At 40.5% G+C, this 26,992-nt stretch overlaps 1 protein-coding gene, 1 long non-coding RNA gene and 1 other non-coding gene across 3 annotated transcripts; 1 reads left to right on the top strand and 2 right to left on the bottom strand.

Annotated features, from left to right (window-relative positions):
- Positions 1 to 7,796: 7,796 nt before the first annotated feature.
- Positions 7,797 to 20,175, bottom strand: EIF4G2 (eukaryotic translation initiation factor 4 gamma 2). Its single transcript, XM_031055057.2, has 22 exons — positions 20,099 to 20,175; positions 19,335 to 19,445; positions 19,112 to 19,177; positions 18,587 to 18,712; positions 18,081 to 18,183; positions 17,176 to 17,307; positions 17,017 to 17,083; positions 16,782 to 16,933; positions 16,266 to 16,376; positions 15,760 to 15,843; positions 15,556 to 15,654; positions 15,291 to 15,432; positions 15,037 to 15,197; positions 14,486 to 14,599; positions 13,581 to 13,706; positions 13,334 to 13,438; positions 13,036 to 13,251; positions 12,476 to 12,734; positions 11,977 to 12,181; positions 11,330 to 11,541; positions 11,061 to 11,182; positions 7,797 to 10,794 (listed from the first exon to the last, which is right to left on the bottom strand). Exons 1-22 carry the CDS (start codon positions 20,173 to 20,175, stop codon positions 10,729 to 10,731), a joined length of 2,856 nt encoding a protein of 951 aa, XP_030910917.1. The 3' UTR covers positions 7,797 to 10,728.
- Positions 14,287 to 14,444, bottom strand: LOC115947623 (small nucleolar RNA SNORD97). Its single transcript, XR_004081510.1, has one exon. It is a non-coding gene; the product is annotated as a small nucleolar RNA SNORD97 (small nucleolar RNA).
- Positions 20,176 to 21,308: 1,133 nt separating the features above from the next.
- LOC115947621 (uncharacterized) lies at positions 21,309 to 23,126 on the top strand. Its single transcript, XR_004081509.2, has 3 exons — positions 21,309 to 21,773; positions 22,519 to 22,755; positions 22,951 to 23,126. It is a non-coding gene; the product is annotated as an uncharacterized lncRNA (long non-coding RNA).
- The last annotated feature ends 3,866 nt before the right edge of the window (positions 23,127 to 26,992 follow it).

Here is a 26,992-nt window from a genome sequence, read left to right as displayed (position 1 = left end):
AGTATGTGTTGGGTCAGTGTTTTCCTTCAGATTCTAAGACGACAATCTTTTTTAGCCATTAATTCCTAACAGGAGAATGCAGTGTCCCATAGTTCATATCAGATGCTTTTTAACTGATCTACAGTATCCTTGGAGCATAAACGGTATCTTACCTGATTTATAAAACCACAAGCATTGTTTGATTAATAATAGATTACTATCTTCAACATGTACTACAACTTTTTCTGTGTAGTGGAAAGGCCAGTGAAAATGAACTGGGTTTGGGTTTGTAGGGTTTAATTTAAAAAGAGGAAAATGTAATATAAACACATAATTTTACTATTAGAAAGGCTGATGTCCTGGCCAAGACTCTGACTTGCAAACCAATTAGGGCCAGAATTGTCTTTCAGAATTAAACCTTTATTTCTAAAAGCCAATCTTTGCTGATCTCCACACTGAAGAGCTTGGTTTTGGGCCAGCAGTGCCTTGGTTCAATTCCTGTCCGAAGTAAACTGCTCCAATATATTTGCTTTGTTCAGAATACTTTTTATAGGCAATTAATATTTTCTGGAAAGCTTCAGCATAGGCTGTGATTTATAGTTACATAATCACTGAGGTTGCCAAATCATCACGTGTCTGGTTTGTTTGTGGAGATTTCCCATTATGATTTGGTAAAAAAATGAACAAATAAAGAAAAATCCCCAAACTAAACCCCAAAAACAATCATGGGGGGAGATGAAAACCAATGAATGAACCATCTCCCCCCATGATTGGGGGGAGATGAAATACAAAACCAAAAACCCACAAAAAAGCCTCCCAAAAGGCATGAGTATGACAGAGCGACTTGTAAATCACTGGGAAACTTGGCTAACTTACTGCATCAGAAGTATCATGCTGTAGGTAGCTTTCTAGTGTAGAGATGAAAGAGATGTTTTCCTGGTGCCAGGAGCACACTAAACCTTCTCTGAGGTAACCAAGACTTCTAAGGTTCCAGTTCCTCTGGCACTGGCACCTGCAGTGCTCTGCATCACTTCAGAGACAGCTGATTAAAAAGGGTCCCAGTCCTGCCCAACAGCAGGGGACATGGCCAATGTGTTTGAGCTTAGATGTTTCTTTCAGCATGTATTGAAGAAGCTGCCCAACTGCACAATTACCTGGGAAATTGGTATTTGTGTCATCCTTGGGGCTGGGTTATAGGAATTTTCATCTTCTCTTTTGGACCTCTTGCAGATGAGGCCAGAGCTGTATGCTTCCCAGCAGGAAGCAGACTGGTGCTTCACACTTAACAGAGGTGTCTCTGTCTCTAGCTGAGGCAGAGAAGTTCTGGGCAGAAGCTTACAACCAGAAGCAGAGATTTCATGAGAAAAACAACTGTGCTTAAGACAGTTTAAAGAAGAAAACAGCTGAACAGAGAGGAGCAGCCTTCACATCCAAAATACTTTCAAACATGCCTGATATAAATTCTCTTACGTGGATTAGCTGCAAAAGCATCACTAGACAAACCTACAAGATCACAGATGACAGCAGAATCAGTTAACTAGTTGAACTGCATTAGATGCAGCCCAGCAAATGTATCTCCCTAGATCTATGGGCTTATCCTTGTATCCTTCCTCCTGGCTTCCAGTTTAATTTAGTTTAACACCCACTTGTAATCTTGTTATGAAATCACTAGTCAAGTGAGTTTATAGGATGTTGTAAATTGCTACAAATGCAGACATCACTTCCATGTGACATCTGCATTTGTGTTGAGAATGCATTTTTATGATCTCTCTCTAAGAATTAGTAAATCTGATACGACTAAAATGAGTTTGTGTTCTAACTTTAGGGGTGTAGGAGAAAAGATACAGTAAGGCTGGTTGTTCTGCAGCCAATAGATTTCTTTCTCTCAAAGCAGAAACCCTTTAGATGGCAGTTTTGATTGACATTTGGAAGATACTTTCTTGTGTATGCCTTAAGTAGCTCCGGCGATTTTGTATTTAACAAAAACACAACCAACCAACACTGTGAGCAGGGTACAACTGTACCAGCTTCTTCTCTTTTGCATGACCTGGCACGCACACTGCCCCAGAGCCAAAGAGCGCAGTAGCCCTGTAGCTGTTTTGGATAAACTCCTGAGGTCTCCAGAAGGAAAATCAAGGAGATAAAACAAGAAGACAAGGTAAGTCTCTATATAATGATTACTAATTTGATAAAATGAGCATTGGAAGGGAGATACTTCAAAATAGTAGAGAGACATTATAGTCAAGATTGGTTTAGCATGTATTGCTATTCTTTCTCTCATGTAGATATATGCATTTCCTGTATCACATCTCATTTTTCTTACGGGTCATTTATGTGAATTTCAGATGCTAATTAAATGGGTTACTGTAAGTGCTGTATAGAGAAAATTCCCATGTTGATTTCTAAGCTTCTTATCTAAAGCTGAGTTGTCAATCTAACACTGTGAACAGAAAAACAAAATAAGGTTGGATCAATTGGATTCTTAAGTCTTCCTTTACCACCAAAAGGAAGACAAGACTCGGTGATTAAAAGCCGAACATCACTTAACCAGGAACTAAGGTATGAGTTTTTAAGAATGAAAGTAAATAAAAACTGGTGGAGAATGCCCAAGTAGGAAAATGTCAAGAGTTCCCAGCCAGGCCCCAGAGAAGGTCTTAGGTTTTCCAGAGCACAAAGCTTAAAAGAAGTGACAACTTCTGTGAATTAACTATTGGAATTTCTAGCAATTCTAGAAGTCTAGACATTTGTATTTCTAGAGCACTGCTAGAAGCAGGAGGCTCAGCTGGTTCCACCGACACAGTCTGCAACTGGGTTTCAGTGTATATTCTTCCCTGTTACGTTCCCATGTTTAATTTCACCTTATCAAACCACAATAAATGTATTTTTAACAACTTAGTCCTGATAACCAGCTGGCACCTGCTCATGTGCTTTCAGCAGGTGTCAAAATATGGATATGCCACCTCATGGCAGAGTTCAAGGACAGCACACACTTTGCACACAGTACAGTTACGTGTTAATACAGAAATTCTGTTTCAGTGCTCTATGGGCAGGTGATTTAGATAAATAGAATTTATCTTCAGCCATCTGAAAATGAGGAGTCTAGAAACCTTGTACAGGCAGGAGGGCTGGCAGCCCTGCAGGACTAATCACCCTATCCTAAGGTAATTAACTAAGGGAGGTGGAATGACTCACCTTCTGAGGAGCCTGTTTCTGTCTGCTGCCTAAGGAGTGTCTAGTCTAGACGCTCAACCTTTGGATGGTTAAATTTAAGAGGGATCCCACCCAGAAAAACAGAAGCTCAGACACTTCTGTTACTTGCCCCTCTCCTTCCCCCATGTGCCCCAAGAACAGTTGGGTAGGATCAGGTTTACATGAGCCTTGATCACACCAAAACTCATGGGGAGCTTTCCAAGAACAAGCTTACATCCAGTTGGTATCCATCTGCCACATCCCTTCATATTTTGTTTTTTTTTTTTTTGAGATTCCGTTTTCTTGTTACATTGGAGTTTTTTTTCCCAAATTATATGTTAGGTCTTCTATTTCAGTCAACAGCAAGCTTGCTTTTTTCTCGTAGCATCTGCTAAATTGAAGAATTAGCTCTTGAGCATCTGTTAGAGTATCTAGCAAACTAGTGTCTGAGGAAGTGAGATGGAACTCTCGGATGTTTTGTGGCAAGTACACAAGTTACAGCATGTAACTTACCCAGACTGACAGTGTTGTAGTGTGTGGGGGAAGAGCTCCTCTCTGAGTGTGGGTGTGCATATACTGGTGTCACAGAAGTCCCAGGCTGATGTCTCTGAGACTCTAGCATGTGTTTCCAGGGCACAGTGTGTGATTTTACAGCTGCTGGCTATGGCTTTTACTGCACAGGTAATAGGTGGATTAACAGGATTCAACTCAAATCTTTTTTATTTTTATGTTCCCTATTTAAAGATGAAACCCGAAGTTTGTATGATGGCAGAAATAACAGTATTACCTGAATTCATATTGTTTGATCAAGGAGAAGCCTGTTTTCTAAGAGGGAAAGGAAGAGTTTGAATCAATGAAACTTCCTCTTACAAACCAGATTGTGTGCAGTGCTTTGTAGGAGAACATGTAAAACATTACATTATTTGCATGTTGGACCACTTCCTGAATTCTGTTTCAGCCCTTCATGATGATTACTATGGAATTGAAATGGCAAGAATTCAGTGAGGAAGGCTGTTAAGTCATGTGGAAGAATACATTATTTTATAATACTGATGTATTTTATCAGAGATTCCTGAAAAATGCCACGTGCTGACCCTAGCTCAGGCTCTAGTTTAAAGCAGTTTTCTTCATATGAAACAGAGATGGTCCTTCTCTTCTCAGGCTGCTTAACCACACTACGTGTTTTGAGACTATTTCAGGTTAAAATGGCAGGAACACACAGTTCCTGATGGTTTGTTGGGTCAGGACTGAAAAAGGGGATTGGTATGAGTGCTTCTACTGTTACTCAAAATCTGTACTACGAACCAGCAAGCAACGTAAGCTGAAAATAACTGAGGAACTGAATGACTTTTGTCTGAAAGAAACAAAAAAACCACAAATAAATGGGGGTAGATATGTATATAACAAATACACTACATATACATTTATGTGAGTTTATATATGTGCAGAAAAAAGAATGGGGCCTTCCCCTGTTTGATGCCTGTGGCTTGGAAGAAATACAGAGAGGCATGCTTAGTCCCTTGTTTATTCCTTTGCTGTGGAGAGCAACTGTTCTCCAAAGAAACAGCTGTGAAGTGATTCTCCATACATATATCTGTATGATGTCACTTTGTCACCAGATCAGCAGTGCAGGGTCACAGGAAGCTGCGAAGTTTATTTCCTCAGTGTAAATTTCCAGCACAAGGATGTATTAGACTTCAGGTTTATAATTTGACTAAGAGATACAAAAAACTGTAAGAGACCAGTTCCAATTAAATGCATTTTCAAGTATCTGATCACATCACAGGGGCCCTGAGCTGATGCAAAGGATGGCAGTAGCCCTGGCCAACAGCACAAGTAAAGGAAGCTACATTTGGTGTAGTTTAGTTCAAATGTGTAAGATTCTTCTCTCAGAAAGGATAGCTGCCCAGTGTTCTACACTCTGGAGAAAATATTCAACTGGCTATGAAATCTGAGAGAATATGCAAGTATTCCTTAAAGGGTTAAACAGAATCACCATAGGAACATAAATCAAGCCTTCACTTGTATTTCTATTTTAATCCTTCATTTCTCAAATTTCACCTTGTCCTACCAAAAAAAAAAAAATCCTATTTTACATCAGAACAAATTCTATAAATGCTTCATCCTCCCCACACTTACCAAACCAGTTAAGTTTGTGAAAAAAAGGGATCATAGTGTTCTGCAGAGCTGCTTAGATAATAAAATTCTGGGCATCCTTCACACATCAGATCCTTCAGGCATTTCCACTCCTAACATAAGCAAAAACTAAATGTAAGCTTTACATTGTTAAAAACTTCAAAATATTTGAAGATGAATATCCCACTGAGGCTGTTGCTTTCCTCACTCCAGCCCTGTATTTATGCCCAGTGTAACTGTTGTCATGGCTGCTTAGTCAACTCATTAAAAATAACACTGCACTAGTCTCTAACTACCAGCCATATGGAATCTGTTAAGGGGAAATGGATGTGGGCTCTATAAAATGAATCCAGATAAGCCTTTATTGCTTCAACATCACCACATCAAAAGCCACACCACTCAAGGAGCTCCTTCTACCTAAAGGATCTCAGTGCCTGAACTTCAAAGGTAAATGCCCAATTTCATTCCAGAGAATTCTTGGCCATTTAGAAGTGAAGGTTATTCTAGTATTCCTGGACAGGAGTGCATCCAGGGAGGTCCTGTAACCAATGTGTATCTTACTAGATAGCCAAGTTTTTCCATGCAGCTATTTTTTAAGCAACAGTAAGCTCTTTTTGGATGGCCTGTCTTGTTTTTTTCTGGAAGCAGATGCAGAAGAACTCAACAGGAATCTCAAGAGCCATGCTGATGAAACAGTTTCCTTTAAATGACTATCACTCATTCTACTAGACCCCAGTTTCTACAACTGCTGCTCTGCCGTACCATTCCTCTTTTTCATTTCCTGTTACAGTAAGCAGCTTAAATCTCTACTGTGTATAGTTATTTCTAGTTTACATTTGAAGATATGAGTAACCACACCTATTCAATGTGCCTGTAAGAAGGTATTTCTCCCCTAAGCAGACCACATCTACCTGTAGAAGCAAGACAACTCCTGAATACTTCTGGTCTCTGGCCAACATGACTCAAGATGAAAATCAGCCGTGACAGATTTAGAAGATACAGCAATTTACGTGAGAGGAAAAGGAGCTTCACACACATGCATCTGATAACTAAGTACTCCATCATGTGACATCTTGACACATTCTGTCACTAAGTCTCACATTCCAATTTCCATTTTTCTGTATTTGTTCAAATCGTAATTGTGTGAAGTCACTGATTTCAAAACTGGTTTGTATTGCAGTTACTTAAGCAACTGTTCAAAATTAACATATGGGTCTCACATGGTAAGAACAGTCAAAAATACTCAAGCATAGCCGGTTTTAATCAGGGTGTACTAACATAATGTGACATCCAGCACCGCCCTCCTTTCCCTCTGCAGCTGGCCCTCTCCTTCAGGAGGGTGCAGTTATTGCTGCTTTGCTCTCTTTCCCTTTACCCTAGCTTCCCTCACCCAGGTTGGTGCTGCAGCCCACCTTGGCTGTACACACAATACAAGCACTACCTCCTGCAACAGCCCCACAGCACATCCCATGCTGCAGGGGGTGAGACAGAGCAAATTAAAACATGGGGGAAGCATACAAATTGCACTATTGCTGTTCATCAGCTTTCCAGCTATCAACCTCTTCCTCCTAATTAATTGTAGGTTAGGGGAGTACTCATGACAGCAGTGGTGCCATTGCTGCACAACCACATAGGCCAAGGATACTCCACACCTACAAAGCTTTATGTGAGCAGTATTTGAAGTGAGCATTGTAGCAAGCAGCAACTAATACACTGAGGTTGCTTCAGGCCAAGAGTTAAGCTCTCCCCTTCACTGCACCACTTCTACATAATCTTAGGGAATTCATGCTTAAGAGAACTAGGTTACTAACCTGGACTTCAATGTAAGCCTTGCTAACTGTTTCAGATGCATTTTAAAATTTACAACATTTGTTCCAAGACTGTGCTGAAATTACGTGAAAAACACATCCACATGTGGAAACTTCCATCTGCAAAAGAGCAGGTCAGCTCTCACCCCCTTTCTTCCCACCCCCCTCTCCCCCAGCCCCTCTTCCTGCAATTTCCCCCAAAATAAAGCATCTGCATGGAGTAACGATGCTTTGACTTCTAGAAGCTTTCATCAGAACACTTTCCTGAAATGCCCAAATTTAATATAACACAGCACCAGGTACAATTACAGCTTGACAAAGTGAGATAAAATCCTCTACTGGTATGAACAGTGATAATCAACAGGATCCCACTGTTATGCTGATTATTTCTTGGAAAACGTGACAATTTCCAGTAAGCAGCCTGCGTCTTCTCTTGCAGGAACCTTTAAATCTGAAGGAAATGCTCTTCAAGCACATGGCTGTCAAGTACATCAGGCAACCAGGACATATGGAAATGGAGCTTCCCAAATGGTGACTGCAGTTTAGTTAGCATTTCATAAGGTAAAATTTTGTGACTGTAACTGGTATGAAACATGCTTAATATGTGTGCAATTTCTTCCAATGCTCCTGTGAGTGCAGCTGTTATACATCCAACCGTTAACAAAACACTAATAAAAGCCATTATCATTGATCAGTTCTATTGATTTAATTTTGACTGTGACTTTACTATTTGAGCACACTCTATATTTAAAGTACAATGCAACTTATAGTTAAAAGCTACATGTAAGTCAGACCAACTGGATACCCATCCTTTTCCACACTGACTTACAAGCACTGCAGTCAACCATTGAAAACATAATAGTTAACAATCACGTTAAGCTGCTCCCCTTCCCTATCTATGAAATACCATTGTTATTTATCACTGCAGTTACAAAAGCCTTTCTTATACCAGTTTTATAAAACCAGATGTTTATACTATTTGCATGTAGATTTTGCAGAAGTGTCTCATGGAGAGTAGTTCTACAGTTCAGTGGCTTTTCTGCTGCCATTGGGCTAGTCCACGTTTTTGTTCATGGTTCTATCCTACAGTTTTCAGAGTTAGTTACAAACAAGCCAAGCAGCAAAGCCTCTGTACAGAAGTGCCTATGACAGTAGTAATTACATTTTAGACTGGGCAAGAATACAAGGCTTTGGCAAAAAACTAGTTGCAGGATGTGGCTCTACTCCCATATGTTTTGACTAAAAATTGTTTTACTTGCACATCCTTGTTTTACTATTACCCTCTTCTCTCACCTCTACATTAAATTTAGTTGGAAATTACCGGTTAGGACTGTTTGTGACTTGTGGTACTTTCCCATCTTCAGCTTCATTCCCCCAGAACATGGGAATGAAGTACATTGTTTATCTAACAACCTGTAGCTGAAGCACACAAAAGGTAGTAGTGGCACACAGCAGAGATTAAACCCCAATGAAACTAGCAGACTTAAGAGAAACACAGCCCTGTTACTGCAACAATACTGCATGTCACTACACTCAAAACTGCAATTCTGAAACAGCAGCACTTAGAATTCAGAGTAAATGAAACCCTGAAACTTTACTTATTTTCTTCCAATCCAATAAAGTGCATTTAATTGCAAAACATTAGTATCAAGGACATCCACTTGAGAAGCATATTTGTCTCCCAAGAATGGACATGAAATTAGCAGTAAACCCTGCAGCCCTGTAGATATACCATCAAATCTGTTGTTCTACAGACAGGAAATACTTTCATAAAAATCAAGATTACTCTGCAACACAACTAGAAGCAACAATACCATTCAGAGGCAGCCAGCTCCTGACCTCAAGCTAACTGTAGTTAGTGCTTTCCTTTCTCTCCATTGAGCTAGAGTCCACAAGGACTGCTAAATACACCATACTTCTGAAATAGTGTTTCAGTGTCACAATTTTTGTCAGCAATTCAAGAAGTTCAATATCCTACACAAATGTAATCGGGATTACAGAAGCACAGTACCTTGATTTACTGGGCTACACATTGTAAAGCAAATTACAGAGGCATCTGAAGAAATTCCCTAAAGGAACTGAACATCCAAGAGGCCACTACTTCATAATTATAGTTAGGAAGACAGCCTTTCATACTCAACTGTCAGCAGAATTGGAGAACCAGATCTACTCCCCTGTCATAGCACTTTAAGGTATATAGATGCACACAATCCCTCCCCTCAAAGCAAGCCCCTTTATGATTTCTGTTTTCTCGTACTTCCTCCATCTCCCATGATGCAGAGGACAGTCTTTGGGCTGAAGCATTTTCACCACTGGCAACACCAAGTTTCAGTCAAGGAGACCCTACTGTTTTGCTATTACAAATACAGAATTTTTCAATACTTAGTCTGAGTATCAATCAGGAAAAAGTTCACTAGGGACAAAGTTCTAGGAAGTAAGGTACTTTGGAGTATTTAATAGATGACTTTAAGCCCATACAATGCAACATTGAACTCTTCTGCATTTTTTTGCCAATTTGAGAAACAGCTAATAGTCAATGTCACTTGATTAAAAAATATCAATCTACCCCAGGGAAAGTTCAAAGCATTAGGAAGTTAAAAAGCACATACTCACTGATAAAGCATACACTGGACCACAAGGCAAAGTCCTACCACGTTCTGCAGAAGTTCTTAAATTTTCCTCCTTTCACAACCAATCTGTAATGTCTGAACTTGTCTGTGACCTTTTCATTTGCATATTCAGACAACTGTTATAGAATCTTAAGATAGTCCCAGTCTAAGTTGACTCCCACTGTTGTGTCCCTCCATAAGTAATCTGGTTGCCAGTCAAGGGTTTTCTACTGGGAGACATTCAGAAACAGGTCAAGTATCACAATGTTTATTGATAGATACAAGTATATAAAATCAGGGCATGAACATGTCTCGATAAATTAAGTAGATTTAATTTCAGTACTACAGAAGGGCCAATTCAAATTTCTCACCATGTCATGTTTCACACCCATGAAAACCTCTTCCGAAGGGCATTAAACCATCTTTTCAGCTGATCAGTTCTGTGCAAGTAAAAGGTTTCTTTTTAGAAGACTTGTGCACTTGCCCAGGCTCAAGGATATTAAAACCTAGCACATAAAGCCCATTACTAGAGGTAGAAATACAGGCAATATACTATTACGGCAACAACCATCGATTACAGTTAAGGATTCTCTGTAACAACCAAATGGATAATCAAATATTGCAACAACTCAAGTATTACACTGAGCAAAGTGCATTTCTACAGTATTCAGTGTTGCTATTCAGTTTTCTAACTTAAAAACAGCCTATGATAACTGGCAGCAAAGAAGATCCTTGCAACAGACTGCTTCTGCTCGAGAACTTATGATGTAATTATTGCATGCTGCTAATACACTGTTACCTAAATATTAAAGATACTCTAAAATATTTTTATTGTAGACTATTAAGACATACTACAAAAACCTTTTGCAGAGAATATCCTATTGACATACTTCTGCTTTAAATATTGTGAAACATTACAGCGGAATGAATTTTCGCAGTGGTTAGGTCAAATGCAGTTACATCATAGCAACAGTATGTTTGCACAATTTAAGGCTTTGGCTGGTTCTTTAGTCAGCTTCTTCTTCAGATTCTTCTTCTTCAGCAGTTTCCAACCAGGTTAACCATTGGTTTACCTATGAAGAATTGGTTTAGGGAAACAGGAATTAATTCTCCATTACGTACATTGGTAAAACTCTGCTTCCCACCCTCAACTGATTTTAAAAAACTTTCAGCCAATCTGCACTAAATACAGGCCTCTGGTAAAACAGATAAAGATGGAAGTTGATCTTTTGTCACTCCTTCCTAGAACACTCCATGAAATTTCTATGTATTAACAAGTCTTAAATACTTTTGACAGTGTACAGAAGATCAATCTCTACTTCAACATTAACAGATTTACCTGGAATAAAGCTTTGCCTTTCCCTGGAAACTCTTGAGTGATATCTTCTTTCCATGCCAAGAAGGCTTCTTCTTCAATGATCTCCATGTCATAGAAATGAACAAAGAAGCGTAATAACATGCCTGTGGAAGTAAATTTGAACTCTGTTAGCTTTGTAGCCTTCTGAACAGCTTAACCAACTCCCAAGAAATGTAGCAACAAGCCAGAAAGCTATACAGACACAAGCAAGCAGACACACATTTAATCTTGGCAAGATCTGATGCATGTACCTTTTGGAAAGTTATTGTTGTAGCAGTGCACCTGGAGCGCATACAAAGCACTCACTTGCAGATCAACATGGTCATGAAGAAACTTCTGCATTACTGGCTTGAAGGAAAGAAGCAGCTGTTTTTCCTGCTCTAGCTGCTCTTTAGATGGAGCAGATGAAGAATCCGATTCGTCACTAGGTGGGTTTACTTCACTAGAAATATACTGCAAGAAACTGGACAAAAAGAAGTTCTGTAAACCAAGATGTACCATCTAGGCAATGTTCTAAACCAGCAAGTACTCTCAAATTTAGTCTATCACTAAAAATACCCTCCTGCTTGTATCAGCAGTTAGGTGCAGCATACACAGTGGATTAGCACTGTGGTTTGACTGCACCATGAAAATCCTAGCTTTGCTTCCCTTATGGCTCAAGTGTTTTGGAAAAACATGCAAGTCTACACTTTTCCTTCCTAAGGAAGGGCCACAACACTTCACACTGATGCAAGCCTGGAGACTTGCTTTACATATCAAATACAATAGCTGTTCAATACAGAGGAGGTTCACTCAGACCTGTTTACCTTCCTGTGTACTACATGTTTTTCTGCAGAGCTACATGTCAGCCTTTAGAGATGTAAGTGATTTACTGAACTACATCAAGTTGCCATCTCACCTGGTCATCAATATATTCACAAATCCCTTATCTACATGAAGTTTGGGTGAAATGTTATCTTTAATCCACTTATAGATGGCTTGAGGGGATGGATCCGATTTTATTTGCTTTAGCAGTTCCTTCTCCAGTTTCAGAAGCGGGAACAAGAAACTAAGCCCCTTCCCTTCCAAGATCTCCAGCATGCGGTCCTTGTTCTGGTCAATTTCTGACAAGTAAACAAGACAGACACACTTAGTTCAAGTGCTAACCAAAAGATACACTCAATGGGTCACGGGTTTAACAACCTATTAAGAAACACCACTCCTAGTAATTATGACACTCAGTATCATTACACTGAGTTATACTTGTATGAGTATATATATTGAGTATATACAACATACTGAGTATCAGAATTATTTATCTTTGTATATTATTTCACTCTGGTCTAAAAAGCTAGTGAAAAACTATCCAGCATACTCATCACTCTAAGGTGTTAGAAGAACCATGTGGTAACTCTTACCTGGTAACATTTTCTGCATGTTCACTTTGCTTTGTTGGAACAATTCCGTTAGCCATTCACGATCTTGTAACTTAGCTAACTGCTGAAGGCAAAGCAAGAAGAGAGGGAAATGGGTGCCACTTTCCAGTGGTTGAGCCAGTTCGGAAATGCTCACCAGTTCTGAAATAATGGCACGGGCTGCAAACTGTGCTAAGTAGGATTTCACCAATGGGATGTCCACCTCCAGTTTGGGGCACTGGTCCAATACATTCAGGAATGCCTAAGAAACAGTACACACACATATTGAAATTCTGAGGTAATTCTATCCTTGTGCACAGTAATACTCTTACTACACAGGAGTTTCATGCTTCTCTTCTGCATTGAGTTGCCAAGTAGTCACCCTTCTCAGTTCCTGAAGTCCTGTACCTACATTTTTTCCTTTCATCATTTCTTATGCCCCTCATAGGTTTATACATTATGTCACTGCTCAGAACTTTGAAGAATTTGCATACTGCTTTTATGCAAGCTAAACACCACAAAAAGCCAAATGCAAGGACTGTGAGCCTAGAAAACCACATTACCTGCATGAAGTTGTCACTTGTGGCTATTCCCTCCTGCTTGAGCAAGCTGATCAGTGTACTTGCTTTCTCTTTGTCTTCATCTGACCTATCTAGGGACTGAATAATTACTTTGCTCAACATCTCAGGAATGAAGTGTTTTGGAGCCCTCATTTCTCTCACAGTACTGACAGCATCGTTAGCATTTCCATTGTTCAGATACTCAGTCACAACAGCTTCCTAGAAAAAGAGTATAGTTAAACCTTCATTTTTAAAGGCATACATATACAAGGCTTCAAGAAGCACCACTACCTTAACTTACAGTTTGTTTAAGTAGCTCTTCTTTAGAAGGAGGTGGTTTCTTTGTGGTCTTTGCGGGCTTTTCTTGTATAAGTGGGGGATTTGTTTTAAGACCAAGCTGAGGAGGCTGAAAAAGATACCAGAACTTGTTGCTTTGCAGTACATCTACCTATATTTATATAAAGTTTAAGAACACTAGCTCACTTTAAGTTTTAAATGTGTGAAGCGATTAAATATAGCCAACAATATTAAGTAATTTTTACGTTTACCTGTCCCAAAGGTGGTGTCTGAGTGCGTGGTGGTTGAGCACTGGGAGGAATCATAGTTATCTGGGGCTGAAGCTTTGGCACTTGGCTTTTATTCATTAGAAAAGACTGAGCAGGTCTCAGGCTAATCTGTAAACAGATAAGTCAGAAAACCTCAAACTGTTTCAATTATTCTAAGAATACACAGCCATGGACAAAGTACCAACTGATCACACTGAAGCACGACTTTTCCATTTCTACAGTATTAACACTTGGATACTGATTAAGCCACATGTACTCACTTCCCTCAAAAGCACAACTTGATTTGTGTGCTTGATGGAAGTTACTAGTATTTAGTCCCACTGGTGTACCTGAAATTGCTCCTTTAAGATGCAGTATGTTAGAAACCCGAAAAACATACTTAACACATTTGCTGATGTACTTTACAGCAAAGATAAAAACTCTACCAATTGCTCAGAAATCGGGATACATATCTGGTTAACACTCAAAGTAACAATGCAGTTTACTATGCATTTGGAATTTTGCCTATTAACCGATCCTAAAAAACAAAACAAGAAAAAAAAATTAGCCTGGTCCAGCATTTCAGGATTTATGAAGTTCAGGATTTTCTGAAGTTTTAATTTTATGTGTTGTTCTCAGTATGATGCATGGGAACTGATGTCAGAGTAGTGTTCTTGGGGAGGTGTGGGGGAACGGACATCCCAAGAAATTGCCCTCATATCTCAGTCTTGCTCATAGGACGCTGGATACCCCAAGGAAAATGAGGGGTAAGGTGAAAGAGAAAGGGACAAAGGAAGAGGAAGAGGAGGAGAAAGAGTTCCAGCATTAGTCCTCATAATAACGCGTCTTGCTATAATCATTGGGCAATATTGAAAATAATCTTTAAGTAACGTAGTCATGTCATGTACCTCATCTGCATTAAGCTGTCCTTTCTTAGAAAACCGAGGTGGCATATCCTTCGACTGTCCTTGTTGCTGGGATAAGAGTCCCTGATTCTGGTTATGGTAGAGCTGGCTTTGCCCCTATTTCAGAAAGGGAGATATAGAGAAAGAAGTGCAGATGATGGAGTGGTGTACATCACATGGTAAGTAGTACCAGAGGGACCAGAGGCACAAAGATTCTACTTGCCAGGAAGGGAGAAAGAAGGAGAAGGGATGGTGGGAGAGTAGCATCTATCCCTAAAAACAGGGCTATCTTATTTAAAACACACCTTTCTGACCCACCAAAGCCACATGCACCTTTTCTTGCAGTAAAAAAAAAAAAAAAAGTGTATTCCTTGAATCTCTTGCACAATTTTAAAAAGTGGTTTAGAATTTTTGTATCAGCTGAGCATCAGTTCTTATCAGAACAAATTCTGAGGAAGTCTCCCAACATAAGCAGACTATAATCCACAGCACACGCATCTGCAGAAGAGCTTCTAAACAAGCTGAAGTCATCCTGTGAACAACATCTTCCTTACCTGATTTTTCAGAAAAGATTTGCCTAGATCTCCAAACTGGGATTGAACAGAAGGCATGAGGTGACCCCCATGGCCATTGAAAAGTTGGTTGGAACGATGGCGTCCCATGGTGGGTGAAAATCTATCCTGAATAACCCCTGGACCAGTACCAATTCCACTACCTGTATTATGGAGACAAAAGACAATTTTAGTTCTTGTTACATACACTCAGCACACCCAGAGTCATCCCAAGCAGCCTTGCAGTTTGAGTGTACCTGGCATTTGTCCAAACATATCAGCAAGCCCTCCAAGTGGGTCCCTGTCAAGTTTCATCCTGGGTGGCATAAAGGGTCCCTCCAGAAAGAAGTCGCCTCTCATCCCTTGAGACATAGGAGCAGGAATAAAAACTCCCAGATCCTTTAAAACAGGAATTACCATTTTGGTCAGTTTAGAGTAATGGTCCCTCAGAGTAAGCAGCATAAGGATCCACCTTTAACTTAAGCAAAAGCTGAGCACAAGGACTTTACATGTGACACTTACTTTTACTGCATCTTGACGGATTTGATTGATAGTCTTTGGTCCATTGTCAAGAAAAGCTTTGCGAGGAACCCAGTTGTGTTCTCTCAACTCCACAGTATCCTTGGAACATGAGTTATTAGAAAAACAATTGAGACAATGTTGTAGAAAGAATAAAAAGATTTAAAAAATAAAAAAAGGAAACAGTAAACTGTGTTATCATCCTACCTGCAGCAGGAAACGAATCCTTGCTGGCAATTCCTTACTTGACATCAAGGAGCGCATACGGGCAAAGTACTGATCCATTAAGGACTGGAGGAACAGAAATGAGGCTACAAGTGAGGACTAATTTATCAATGTCTTGGGCATTTTTAAGAAAGGTGACCACATTCCAGACATCCAACATAAAATACAACAGACCGCACTCAGGAACTCAAGAGTAAGAGTACCTCAGCACATCTTTTCAGGCAATATTTAGAAGGCAATATTCTCACTTTCATCACTTCCCAGTGAACCTAACTGCATTTTGGAAAGACATTTAAACCATTTCAAAGATCAGCTCCTTTTGCAATCAAGAGATCTGATGCAGGAGCAGTACTTGGCACTCTTGTTCTCTGGAATTCAGACCTCTGTTTATACTTACAACATTGAAATATAAAAAGTTCAAACAATTACAAGTCTTTGCCATAGAATATAACTGGTTAAATGACTGACTGCAGTGAATATACACGTACCTTGGCTTTTGCATGGTCTAATCTAGGTCCCACTGTCCTCATTATCTGACAGAGGCACTCCAAATCCTCCCCCATATCTTTGAGTTGGACTCTCTTCTTCTTTTCCAAAAGCTGAAACATTGAAGGGGAATTAGGTATTTCACCATATTATGAGAATTTTTAAGACTGTCAAATTTCTACACAAGCACCTGCAAAAAACCCGTCATCTTGTTCTGACTTGAAAACTAATTTTCAAGAACTGATACTGAAGTACTTTTAAGTGCTTATGCTTTGAAGAGCCTGTGGTGCTTCTGTACAGAGCAAGCTACATCTTTGAGACAATTCCTGTGACTGAACAAAGACTACTTTCTATTCACACCAATAGACTATTTCAAAAACTAGGGGGTAGACAACTGATAAGACAGTATTTTTGTAGTATTTTATGCTTCAAAACTCCTGAAGCAGCATAGACATTACTTTTATTTTTTTTTTTTGCTTGTTCAGAAGTTCTACTTCACACTTGATCTGAATACTCACTGTTTTGATGCACTTATGAAGGATAGATTCATGAATAAGATCAAGCTTGCCAAGTTCTCCAATGAATTTGATGTTCCCCAGCATCTTAATCTTGGCAATGGCTCTCTGTTCCTCCTCCTCAGGGAGGAGGGGACCATCATGCTTATCATAGACTGGAAAACAAAGAAGCCTGTTTAACACAGCTGTGAAAAGACAAGATCAATTAATTCTGTATTAGAATGGTTTTAAAACTTACTATCAACATTTCTGGTTCGGTTTTCAAATTCATCTTGAAGTTTAGATATTAGGAGGCGTCTGAATGTCTAAAAAAAGAGAACAAAGAAAACAATTAAGTTAATCACTGCAACTACACATACTAGCAAGTTTATCATTCCAGGTTGAAAGGTGAACTCACTGTGCTTTGCTTCTGTCCTGGATGACTCTCTGCTGATGGGCCATCAAAGTTGGGTGCATCTTCTGCCAGCCGCAGACATAGTTGAGCATACAGTGAACTATACTTGGGCTCTTCAAGGGCTTTGTCTACGATCTAAATAAATTTAAATAAGGTAGCATGTAGGCAGATGTAGCAGGAGGCAAACTAACATTAGCTAAGTGAGCTGCAAGATGCACAATGGAATATTACCACTCTATGCTAGAACATCTGGTTTTTGCTATTTCAAACATACAGAAATAACGCGATTCTGTTTTAACACTATTCTTAATGCTGAAGCAAAAGATAAAAGCCACTCTGTGTTACCAAGAGCTTCTGTAATGCTTAGCCAATAAGTGGCACAAATTTGAAGTTTATGATCAGGAACAAAGTTTTCCCAATCTGATCTTAAATTAAACGAAGTGACATGACTGTTAAAACAAACTACCAAGAGATTAACTTTCAAAGACCACTGGGTTTCTTCATCAAGGGAAAAAGAGGAATGAGGACAGGGGAAGACACGGAATTAAGACTGCTAGCTAGCACCTTGGATGACCAAAAAAAAAAAAAGGAATAACTCCCCACACCAATCCCCACCACCCCCCAAACAAACAAAAAAAACAAATGAACAACAGCAACAAAAAAAAAACAACCCTAAAGAAAACCCCACCCAATCATGTTTGGGGACTCTTGAGACTGCTGTAACAGTAAGTTAGAGCGTTAAGTCCACTTCCTCCCAAGCATATCCTTTTTACACAAAAAGCATGTGTGATTCTTCTGTATGCTTAGGTTATTAACATTAACAATGTTACTTCTGTATCTCAAGACCAGCCAATCTCCATTTTTAACACGCAAGGAAAGTGTAGCTAAAAGAAATGCAACCAGCTTACCAGCAGTATGACCCCTTTTAGGATGAGCTTAGATTCTACACCCACATTGAGGAGCTCAAGGCATAGCTTGTCAAACTTTTCAGGAGTAAGCTTATTTAGTATGCTAAAGAGAAGCAAACAAAGATTAAAATTTACATTACAGATATTACTAAAAATTTACAGATATTACAAGCATGCTACAAATAATGCTACACTGAAGCTTATTTTTATTTCTTCAGTCTATATAACACTGTATAGTGCTATATAAAATTGTGGTGCAGCTTTCCCTTTGAGATATCTTTATAGCGTAAAGTAGAACTAGAAAACCTAATCCTCTCAAGATTTACTTCACAAGTGTTCGCTGCTGGCTGGCCTATTAAAGTCTGCCTTCTTCCTTCCAAAGAAGACCACATACTCGCCCCCCACCCACCCCAGAACTCAAGACTCAGATGTCTTCCTTTAATCCAGCCCATTTATTAGATATATATTGCTAAGGAAAACAGAAAAAATAATCTTAGGGATCTTACCCTCTTACTTTCCTGAAGATTGCATCATGTCGTTCTTTATCGTTTGCGGAGTCGTCATCTCGTCTAGTGCTTCGTGAAGGAATCCATTTCTGAGCGTTTTGCCCTGGGGTTTTCCCCAGGAACTCGCTGTAAGGTTAATATGATTGTCAAACAAAAACAATTTCAACAACTGGCCTTCTAGCCTTTCAGTATTAATTCTATGGCTAGCTTTGTTAAGAGCATGCACTTACAAATACTGCAACATCTGCTGCATAGTATTGCCTCAACAACAATAATAATAAACCACAGAAAGCCCTCTAACATGAAATGCATGAAAAAGCCTAAGCACCTGGTATCACTCATGACACATACTTTCAACAGATCATATGCTATCCTGGCACAGACTACAGAAAATTAATTTGTCATGAACTCCTTAGATATTCCTCGTAGAACCCTGAAAAGACTTTATTTTCAACTCAGCATTCACTATCAAGCAGTCTCTGCTTTTAATATCATGCCAAATCAAAAAGCAAGATGATAATATACCTGTTGCTGGCAGTCTTGGGATAGTGCTGAGGTGCACCCCTACCACCTCCTCCGCCTGAAGAAGCACTGTTAAAAACCACCATGAAATCTTGCATGAGTTCAAATTACCAGTGTTTTCAATTACATGTCACTTCCAGTATAAACCTAAGATAAATTTCAATTCTCCCCAAATAACAGTGCCCACTACTAAGTGTCCTCAAACAAAACAAAAACACACTAGTACCTGAAACGAGAAGCACCCCCTTCTGCAATCGCACTCTCCACTTTGGCGGCTTGACAACGAAGAATCTTCAAAAGAATAAAATTAAATTGACGGGGTGGGGAAAAACAAAACCTAGAAAGACAAATCAAGCATTTATATTATAGTTGTTTTACCAGCATCCATAGTATCGACCTTACAATAAAAATACATGCATTTATTAGAGGAGAGCCCTCAAGCACTGAAGTTCATAAAAACTATAAAGTTCTTCCTTGTGCAGTACTTGGGATATTCGGAGAAAGGCCAGTTTCATCATTATAGCCATGTTCACCAACTAGGGTGAGGGAACAGAACTAATGGAATCACAGACTGATAAAGTGCCTCGAATTCACCCTGCCAACCCCCCAAAAGCACTTGCAGAAAATAACTAAAGTGTTTTTTTTTTCCCCTTGCTAGTACAGTACAACTAAATGAATCCTTTATTGCCATGCTTTACAAACTATGACTAACTGTGGCATCCCGAAGTAGTCAATTTTCAAAGTCAGAAATTCCAGACCACAAAATACACACTATTAATATAGCAAGAGTGATGCATTCTACATCCAAGTCCAAACGGCCAATTATGTCACTAAATAATGAAAAAACATCACCCCCTCCCCACCTCAAATTTCAGCTTGCAAGACAGCAGCAGGCATCAAACTTTCCCTGCCCTGCTCACGCTGCAGAAAGCAAATCACGGGGATAGCAACTCTCGAGAATCACATAGAAAAACACATAATCCGACACACTCTATACGGAGCACAGCCACCTCCTCGGAAAACCTGCCGGAAACCGCCGCTCTGGCACGAGGGACGGCTTTCAACATGGCGGCCACCGAACAAAAGGGCTGCGGGAGCAGGAAGAGCGCCCCCCGCAGGAGGCACTCGCCTCCCTGCCGCATGGAGCTGCCGGCTCCGGGGGCACGGAGCCACCTCCCCTTCCCCCACCAGGCGCCGCCCGTTCCCCGGCTCAGGCGCCGCCGAGAGCCCAGCCGGCTCTTTGTTCTCCGCCAAGAGGTGAGCGGGCTCAGCTCCCCCGCCGCCGGCGGAAAACGGCGCCCGTCACTCGCGGCACCCGCTCCGGTCAGCCCGGACAAAGGAGAGGAAGGCAGCAGCCGGTATAGCCTCCCTGCACCACCACCCCCGCTCAAGCTGCGGCTTCATGGTACTCGCCGCCTAAGACTGAACAGGAAACTTGGGCGAGGCTGCTGCCGGCAGACACGGCTTCTCCAGGGGTCTGCTTCCCCACCAACAAGAAACACAAACACAAGTAAATAAGTGAGTTTAAAAAAAATATATATATGCTTTCACCACCGGTTCTCCCATACAAACCTGTCCCTCAGCAGCCCCTCTTCCCCAAACACCTACTCTAAAAGATCTTAAGACGGCAACCAGCTACGCGGCCCCAAGCTACCCCACTTCCAAGGGCAAACCGCTCGGGCACCGGGACCGCCCAAGACCTCAGCCAGAGACTAGGATGTGGCAACTGATCCGATCCCCCGAAAAGTAGAGCTACCAACGCACAGTAGAGCACGACCTTTCGCTGCGAATATGCAGGCTCCAACATCAAACGTTTCTACTCAGCTTCCCCTCCGCACTTAGCTGGGTCTGCCGATCTCCTTTACGTTTTCGCTTAACACCCGCGGTAACCCGACAGGAGAAAGCACAAGCGGCCATCGACCCAAGCCGCCATTTTGTGCGGAAGAAAGCGAGAAGAAGCCGACGAGAAAATGGCGGCCGTTTAGGGCTGCCGCCATTTTAGGTGGCGGCTGCAACAGTACCCGTCCCCTCCCGGCCCCAGATGATTCTTCCACTCGTGCATTTCTCACCTTCTCTAAGGCCTTGTCAGCTTCCCCGGGTCCCGGCGGCTACCAAGGGCAGGGGAAAAGGCAAGAGAGGGAGGGGAAGGGGAAGGGAGCCGGGGACCGGGGCTGGGGAGGGGAAGGGGGGAGCGCGCAAGACAGGGCGAGCCTCCGAGTCACCACAGCAGGAACAGCAACGGCACAACGCTTCCCTCCGCCACCTCCATAGAGAGCCGGCTCGCTGCCGCGTCTAAGGCGCACCGAGCCAGCCCCACTAACTTTATTACCGTTCACGCAACCTACCCCACCTTCCTCTACCGTCCTCCAATCGCCGCTCAGGGCTCCGCCCGCTTTGCCAATCACAGCCGAGAAAGGGGGTGGCCTTAACGCCCAAGTGGGCAGAGGAGGGAGGAAGTTTGGTTGAACTGTACCATCGCCGCAGTGCAGCATCTGAATTCCTGAAAGCCGTTACGCCACGTTGTTGGCGATGGGGTGTAGAAAGGAAGGGAGACTTGCGCAAGTGGCGTAGCCTCTTAATGGCGGCAGCTTGGATGCGTCTTGCTCTCACTCTTTAGGTCCTGTGCTTCAGCCTTCAGAGAGCTGCACTTCTAGAGGCCTAGAGTGTGAGTTACAGTTCTGTCATGTTCACAGAAGGCTAGTTTAATATACATATATTCTGATAAGTTTTTTTTTTTTGCTTGGGGTTTGGTTTGGTTTTGCGTTTTTTGTTTGTTTTTTTTTTTTAACTGTAAATTTATTTAAGCTTACATTTTCTCTTAGTAAGACCACATTTCAAGTTTCGTTGAGGTAAGAATTTAGCGAATTGTCGACTATAGTCCTGAGCTTGCAATCAGATCCAAAGGAGGAGACTTGCCGTTTTAGATCCTAGAGCCTGTCTATATGGATCCAATTTCAGGTCTGCTTTCTGGATTTGGAAACTGTTTCTAACTGTGCATGTGCTTTTGGCTGGTAACTGGCCTGTCCATGGCAGGGCATCCTGCAGGCAACCCATGGATAACCAGGATTCTGTAGAGTCATTTTTATATATTTATCATGCTAAGCATGCAGCTGGTGGGATTTTTTTGGTCTTGCTCAGTGAAAACAAAGATGGCCAGGCTTTACACTATAGGTGGAACTTTGAGTCTTAGGAGATTTCCAGAGATTCATCAATGTGAGGCTTTATTCTTTAACAGTAAAGTCTCAGTCCTAGATTGTCATTGAGGTAGTGGCTACCTGCGCTTGCCAAAGATTCAGACTTACTTGCCCTAGATGGGGCAGGACAGAAAACAAGAGTTAAGTAAACCTTACAACAAACTCCACAAACATCCACATCTGCTTTGTTCTCACACACATGCCTTCCGCTTTCAGTTTTTATGACTCATAATTCAGATGACTGGGAGAAAGTGATCCAGGTAGTAACTCTTGAACCATATACACAGCAAGTCCAAACAAATGATACTGCAGAACTTGGACTTCCCAGAGCCAACCTCGTTCCTAATGCTTTCAACACACTGTGCCACAATGTCCGATGGGTTATATAAGACATAAAGGGTGCTGTCATGCAGGAGTTATGTTGCATCTCATCTGGAGTGAAGGCTGTTCAAGGTAGGTTTCCCTATCTCATACCCATAAGCATTAAGGACAATTTACTTATCAGATTATGTTACGGAAAATCTTGAATAAACTACCTGAAAGTAAGTTTTGCGCATGTATATGTTGCATAAGGGTGAACGTAACTCTGACAGGTACTTGTCATACCAGAATTTCTATGTAATGACACTTTCCTGCATTTAATCATAGTCATATTACTGCAAGAGCTTGGACCTTGGATGTGAATCTGCAAGAACAGAACTGTCTGGATATCAGTCAAAATCAATGGAATCCAGTTTGAAAGACGGAGTCAATAGGCACAGAGAAAGCAGCAAAGTCAAGATTTAAGCCAATATTAAACCCAGTTGATATTGAACAAAACCTTCTCAGTGTGATAAATTAATAAAAGTACTTGTAAATCTTAAAAGCAGAAGTAAGAGTAAGGATTTTGTTTTGCACTGGATTGCAGAATAATCTCATAAAGTATTTCTAGCATAAGCATTCCAGCACTGTTTGGGTTAGAGACCCCATGAGTGAAAACCAAGGAGAATTTTTTTTTTTGGGGGGGTGGGTGGGAGGGGCCACAAGAGAAGAGAATAGAAAATCTGCAACGCATGGTAGGTACATATTGACAGACCGGAGTACCATCTTCTTTGTTTGAAAGCATACTATAAAATACTTATTACCATAACAACAGAAAAAAACACCAACACTTGGTCAGTAAGAGAATAGCAGCAAATGGTAACTGTTTTCTTAAAACTCTGATTGTTTTTTTAGGACTCGATCCTGCATCAGCAGGATATATGCTATTCTGCATCTCACACTGACTTTGGCATGTGGGAACCTAAGAAGCTTCAGTGCTTGGCTGCACATAGCTTTCCTGCACATCTATGTCACGCTTTGTCAGCCTCAGACCAACTGCACTAGTACAATTGATGAAGACAATGATCTGTAGTACAGAGATCAAAAAAGATTGTGAAATAACTTCTATTTTATACATCTCACCTGCTTTTTATATTCCATGAACTAATGTGGAAGACACCATTATTCATGTCTGAAAATGCAGCAGCCCAATTGTTCATATGATTATTCAGTATGAAATTTATCTAAAGAATCTTACTCAATGTCTCCTTGATTATCAAAATAATTAAAAAAAATCAGGAAATGGCATTTAATAGCTATCAGTTTAAGTATTGCTTTGCATCCATCAGTCACCTTAGTATCCACTCCCCTCTTTTTCCCGTTGCTTTCTTCTACTTGCCCTGAACACCAGTGATGCTTTAATTCAAATAAGCTGTTTTACAACTGACATAGTGGTAGTTCTGGATTTGTTTCTACAAGTCTGAACTTGCAGAATCTAAGCATAATTCCAACTTGATTGCACTGCCACTGGTTATGTGGAGGACAAAGGTTGTCTGTGAAGTGTCATGAGGAACCTGCTGTGTTGCTGACTGTGTGGCACAGATGCAGGAGTTGCTACCACAGATGCAGCATCTGTCTGAGAGGAAGAGGAATATCTCTTGCAGTGCATATGGCATTGCTCAGATCCAGAACTGGCTGTTGTCATCTACTAAAACAAGCCATAAAATTTGGGAAAAGAACTTTGCAGAACTGTGATTTTTTTATTGCTATTGCCAAGCTGGAATCGCCATAACTTTTCCTGTGTAGTATGTGCATTGGAGCAATTACAAAGCTGAGCCCTGCTGGGTGGAGATTCCAGACAGAGTGCTGATGACAGGGTAGCTGCAGCAGTGGCACCATACCATCTCTAGTAAATACTGCATCTCATCACTGTACTGGTTGTGGATCTTGCTAGGTTGGGTTTTACACAGAGTGCCCAATTAATGTAGTATAGATGTTCATATAATGTGAACCAATCTGGAGTAATTCATTGAAAATTCACACCCTAGTTTACTCCATGCTAATTTCTCCAACAGAAACACTTTCTGCACCTTCTTACTTTCCAAATAGTTTTTCTGCCTGCCTAAGTGAGCCTAATATTTTTCCAAAGCCATGCATATATAGTTCCTGACCCACCTCATGAATGAAGCAGTCATGAACATTTAACCAAATGTGTGCATACAGTTTTTCTGCTGTGATAGAAGTCTGTCTCAAGGAGAGCTGCTCTGTGGAAAAAAGGCCTGGGGACAGATGGGGGTGGGGAGGATGATGACACAATAAAAATCAAACCCAAACTAAAAAACACACCTATATTTGTCACTTAAACAGTTTTTTTGACACTTCTACTGAAGCAGAATGCTGTTACCAAAAAACCCATTTGTACTGTGTGCAGATGCACTATTGTAAGAGTTATTTGCATTATGTTTTGGAAAAATGCACTGATACACTGGTTATGTGCCTGATTTGTGCAGGATAGCACTGATGGTGTGAAAGTGTTACAGGAAGCACTGGGGGTGTACTCTACAGGATTTTTAATTTGCAGAGTATATATTGGTATTGAACTTCTGAAAATCTGTAGAGTTTTAGTATGGCTGATTTAACAATACTCACTGAGGCAAGAGTATGTCAACCCTTCAAAACAGTGGTGGACTTCTAACTGCCTGGGAGGTCACTTCTCTTTTTCACTTTCTTTGGGAAATCCTTTGTAGATTTCAGTGAGTCTTCTGTCTAATGAAACCCATGATTTTGCTTTCATCTGTTTGTCTTCTGAAATGCTCTTGCCTACAGCTTAACTCAGGACCTGGATTTCCTGCTGCTCAGAACCAGTCCTTTACCAGATACATTAAATAGATCTTACTCTCTATTTAAGACCCTTGTCCTGGTTTCAGCTGGATTTCTGAAGTATAACAATTAGTCTGCAGTTACAATTGCACAGGACTCTTGTTGTGGTTCTTTTTCAGAAAGCTGGAAAGATATTTGAGGTGTGACTTTAGAGTCAGCCAGTGAAAACTGCCCTGAATTTTCAGGTGTCAGAGATACTGATACTTGATCAGTACATGTTTATACAGGCAACTAAAGTGAGGCAGTGCTCATAACAATACATCTTGCTTTGCTTTCAGAATCTTACTTAGAGCAGTTAATATTTTTAGCTAATACAGTTATGTTAATGCATAATAATATCATAGAATCATAGAATAGTTAGGGTTGGAAAGGACCTCAAGATCATCTAGTTCCAACCCCCCTGCCATGAGCACTAAACCGTATCACCCAAGGCTTCATCCAACCTGGCCTTCAAAGAGGAAGATTGCACATGTATTACCAGAGTGGTTTAGGGAATAAAAAAAAACCCAACCCTAAAACAAATCCCACAAAAACCAAATATGCCTCCAAAACCCACAAAAACCCACAAACCCAACAGTGGCTGTCTTAGCAGGTTTAATTCAGTGGAACATGTAAACTGCAAAAGTTCTACATTCTCCAGTCTTCTAAAATGACAGATTTGTTCATATTGTTTAGCATCAAGAGAGTAAGTGTGCTATACTGCATTGTTGTTTCTGACATTGGTTAGCACCAGATTTACAGTAAAGTGAGAAAGCTTTGACATTTATCATTTTCATTATTTGCCAAGAGAAGAGCTTTTCTGTCTCCTGCCAGTTCATGTTTGAATTACCTTAAAGCGTATTTTATAGTTAGTAGTATATAATTTTTCTATGTTGATGTCCAATTTTGGCACCCTTTGGGCCTTACCAGTATCATGTCTTTGTGAGTTCTGTGGTTTAACTGTGCGGTGTTTAAGAAGTGATAATCTTGTTAGTTTTAAGAAGTATTGGCTTGACTCCACTGTAACCTGCCTACTTAAGTGGTTTTGTGGCAGTCATCTTCTATGTAAAATATTTATCATATTCATAAACATCTGTGGGAGCTGAACACAAATTACGGTTGATTGAGTTGGAAGAGCATCAGTGTCCTATAGCTGTGTTGCATTACTTTATAAAAATAGTTTGTTGATGAAATCAGAAACATGAATAGGAATATTACTGTTATTAAAATGCTGCACTTGGTATTATCAAAATAATTTCATATTACCTTTTCACAGCAGAAAATGCTGTGTCATGGTTTGTGTGTGTGGAAAACACTAGGAATATACCACAGAACATGTATACACTTTCAATTGCTTGTAGAAAAGGGCTTTTGTTGAACATAGTGAGCTACTCCTTGGTTTTTACCCACGGGCAGAAATGTAGTGTGTCTTCTCACAATTTAAAGTATATTTACACATAACAATTGCCAATGGTTGCTATTAACATGATTTCTGTTAATGACAAAGGATAGCATTAATACTCTTGTTAGG

The sequence above is a fragment of the Melopsittacus undulatus genome, chromosome 4 (genome assembly GCF_012275295.1).
Source record: "Melopsittacus undulatus isolate bMelUnd1 chromosome 4, bMelUnd1.mat.Z, whole genome shotgun sequence".
NCBI lineage: Eukaryota > Metazoa > Chordata > Aves > Psittaciformes > Psittaculidae > Melopsittacus > Melopsittacus undulatus.
Note: the sequence above shows the minus strand (reverse complement) of the source record. Positions and strands in the feature narration are given on the sequence as shown.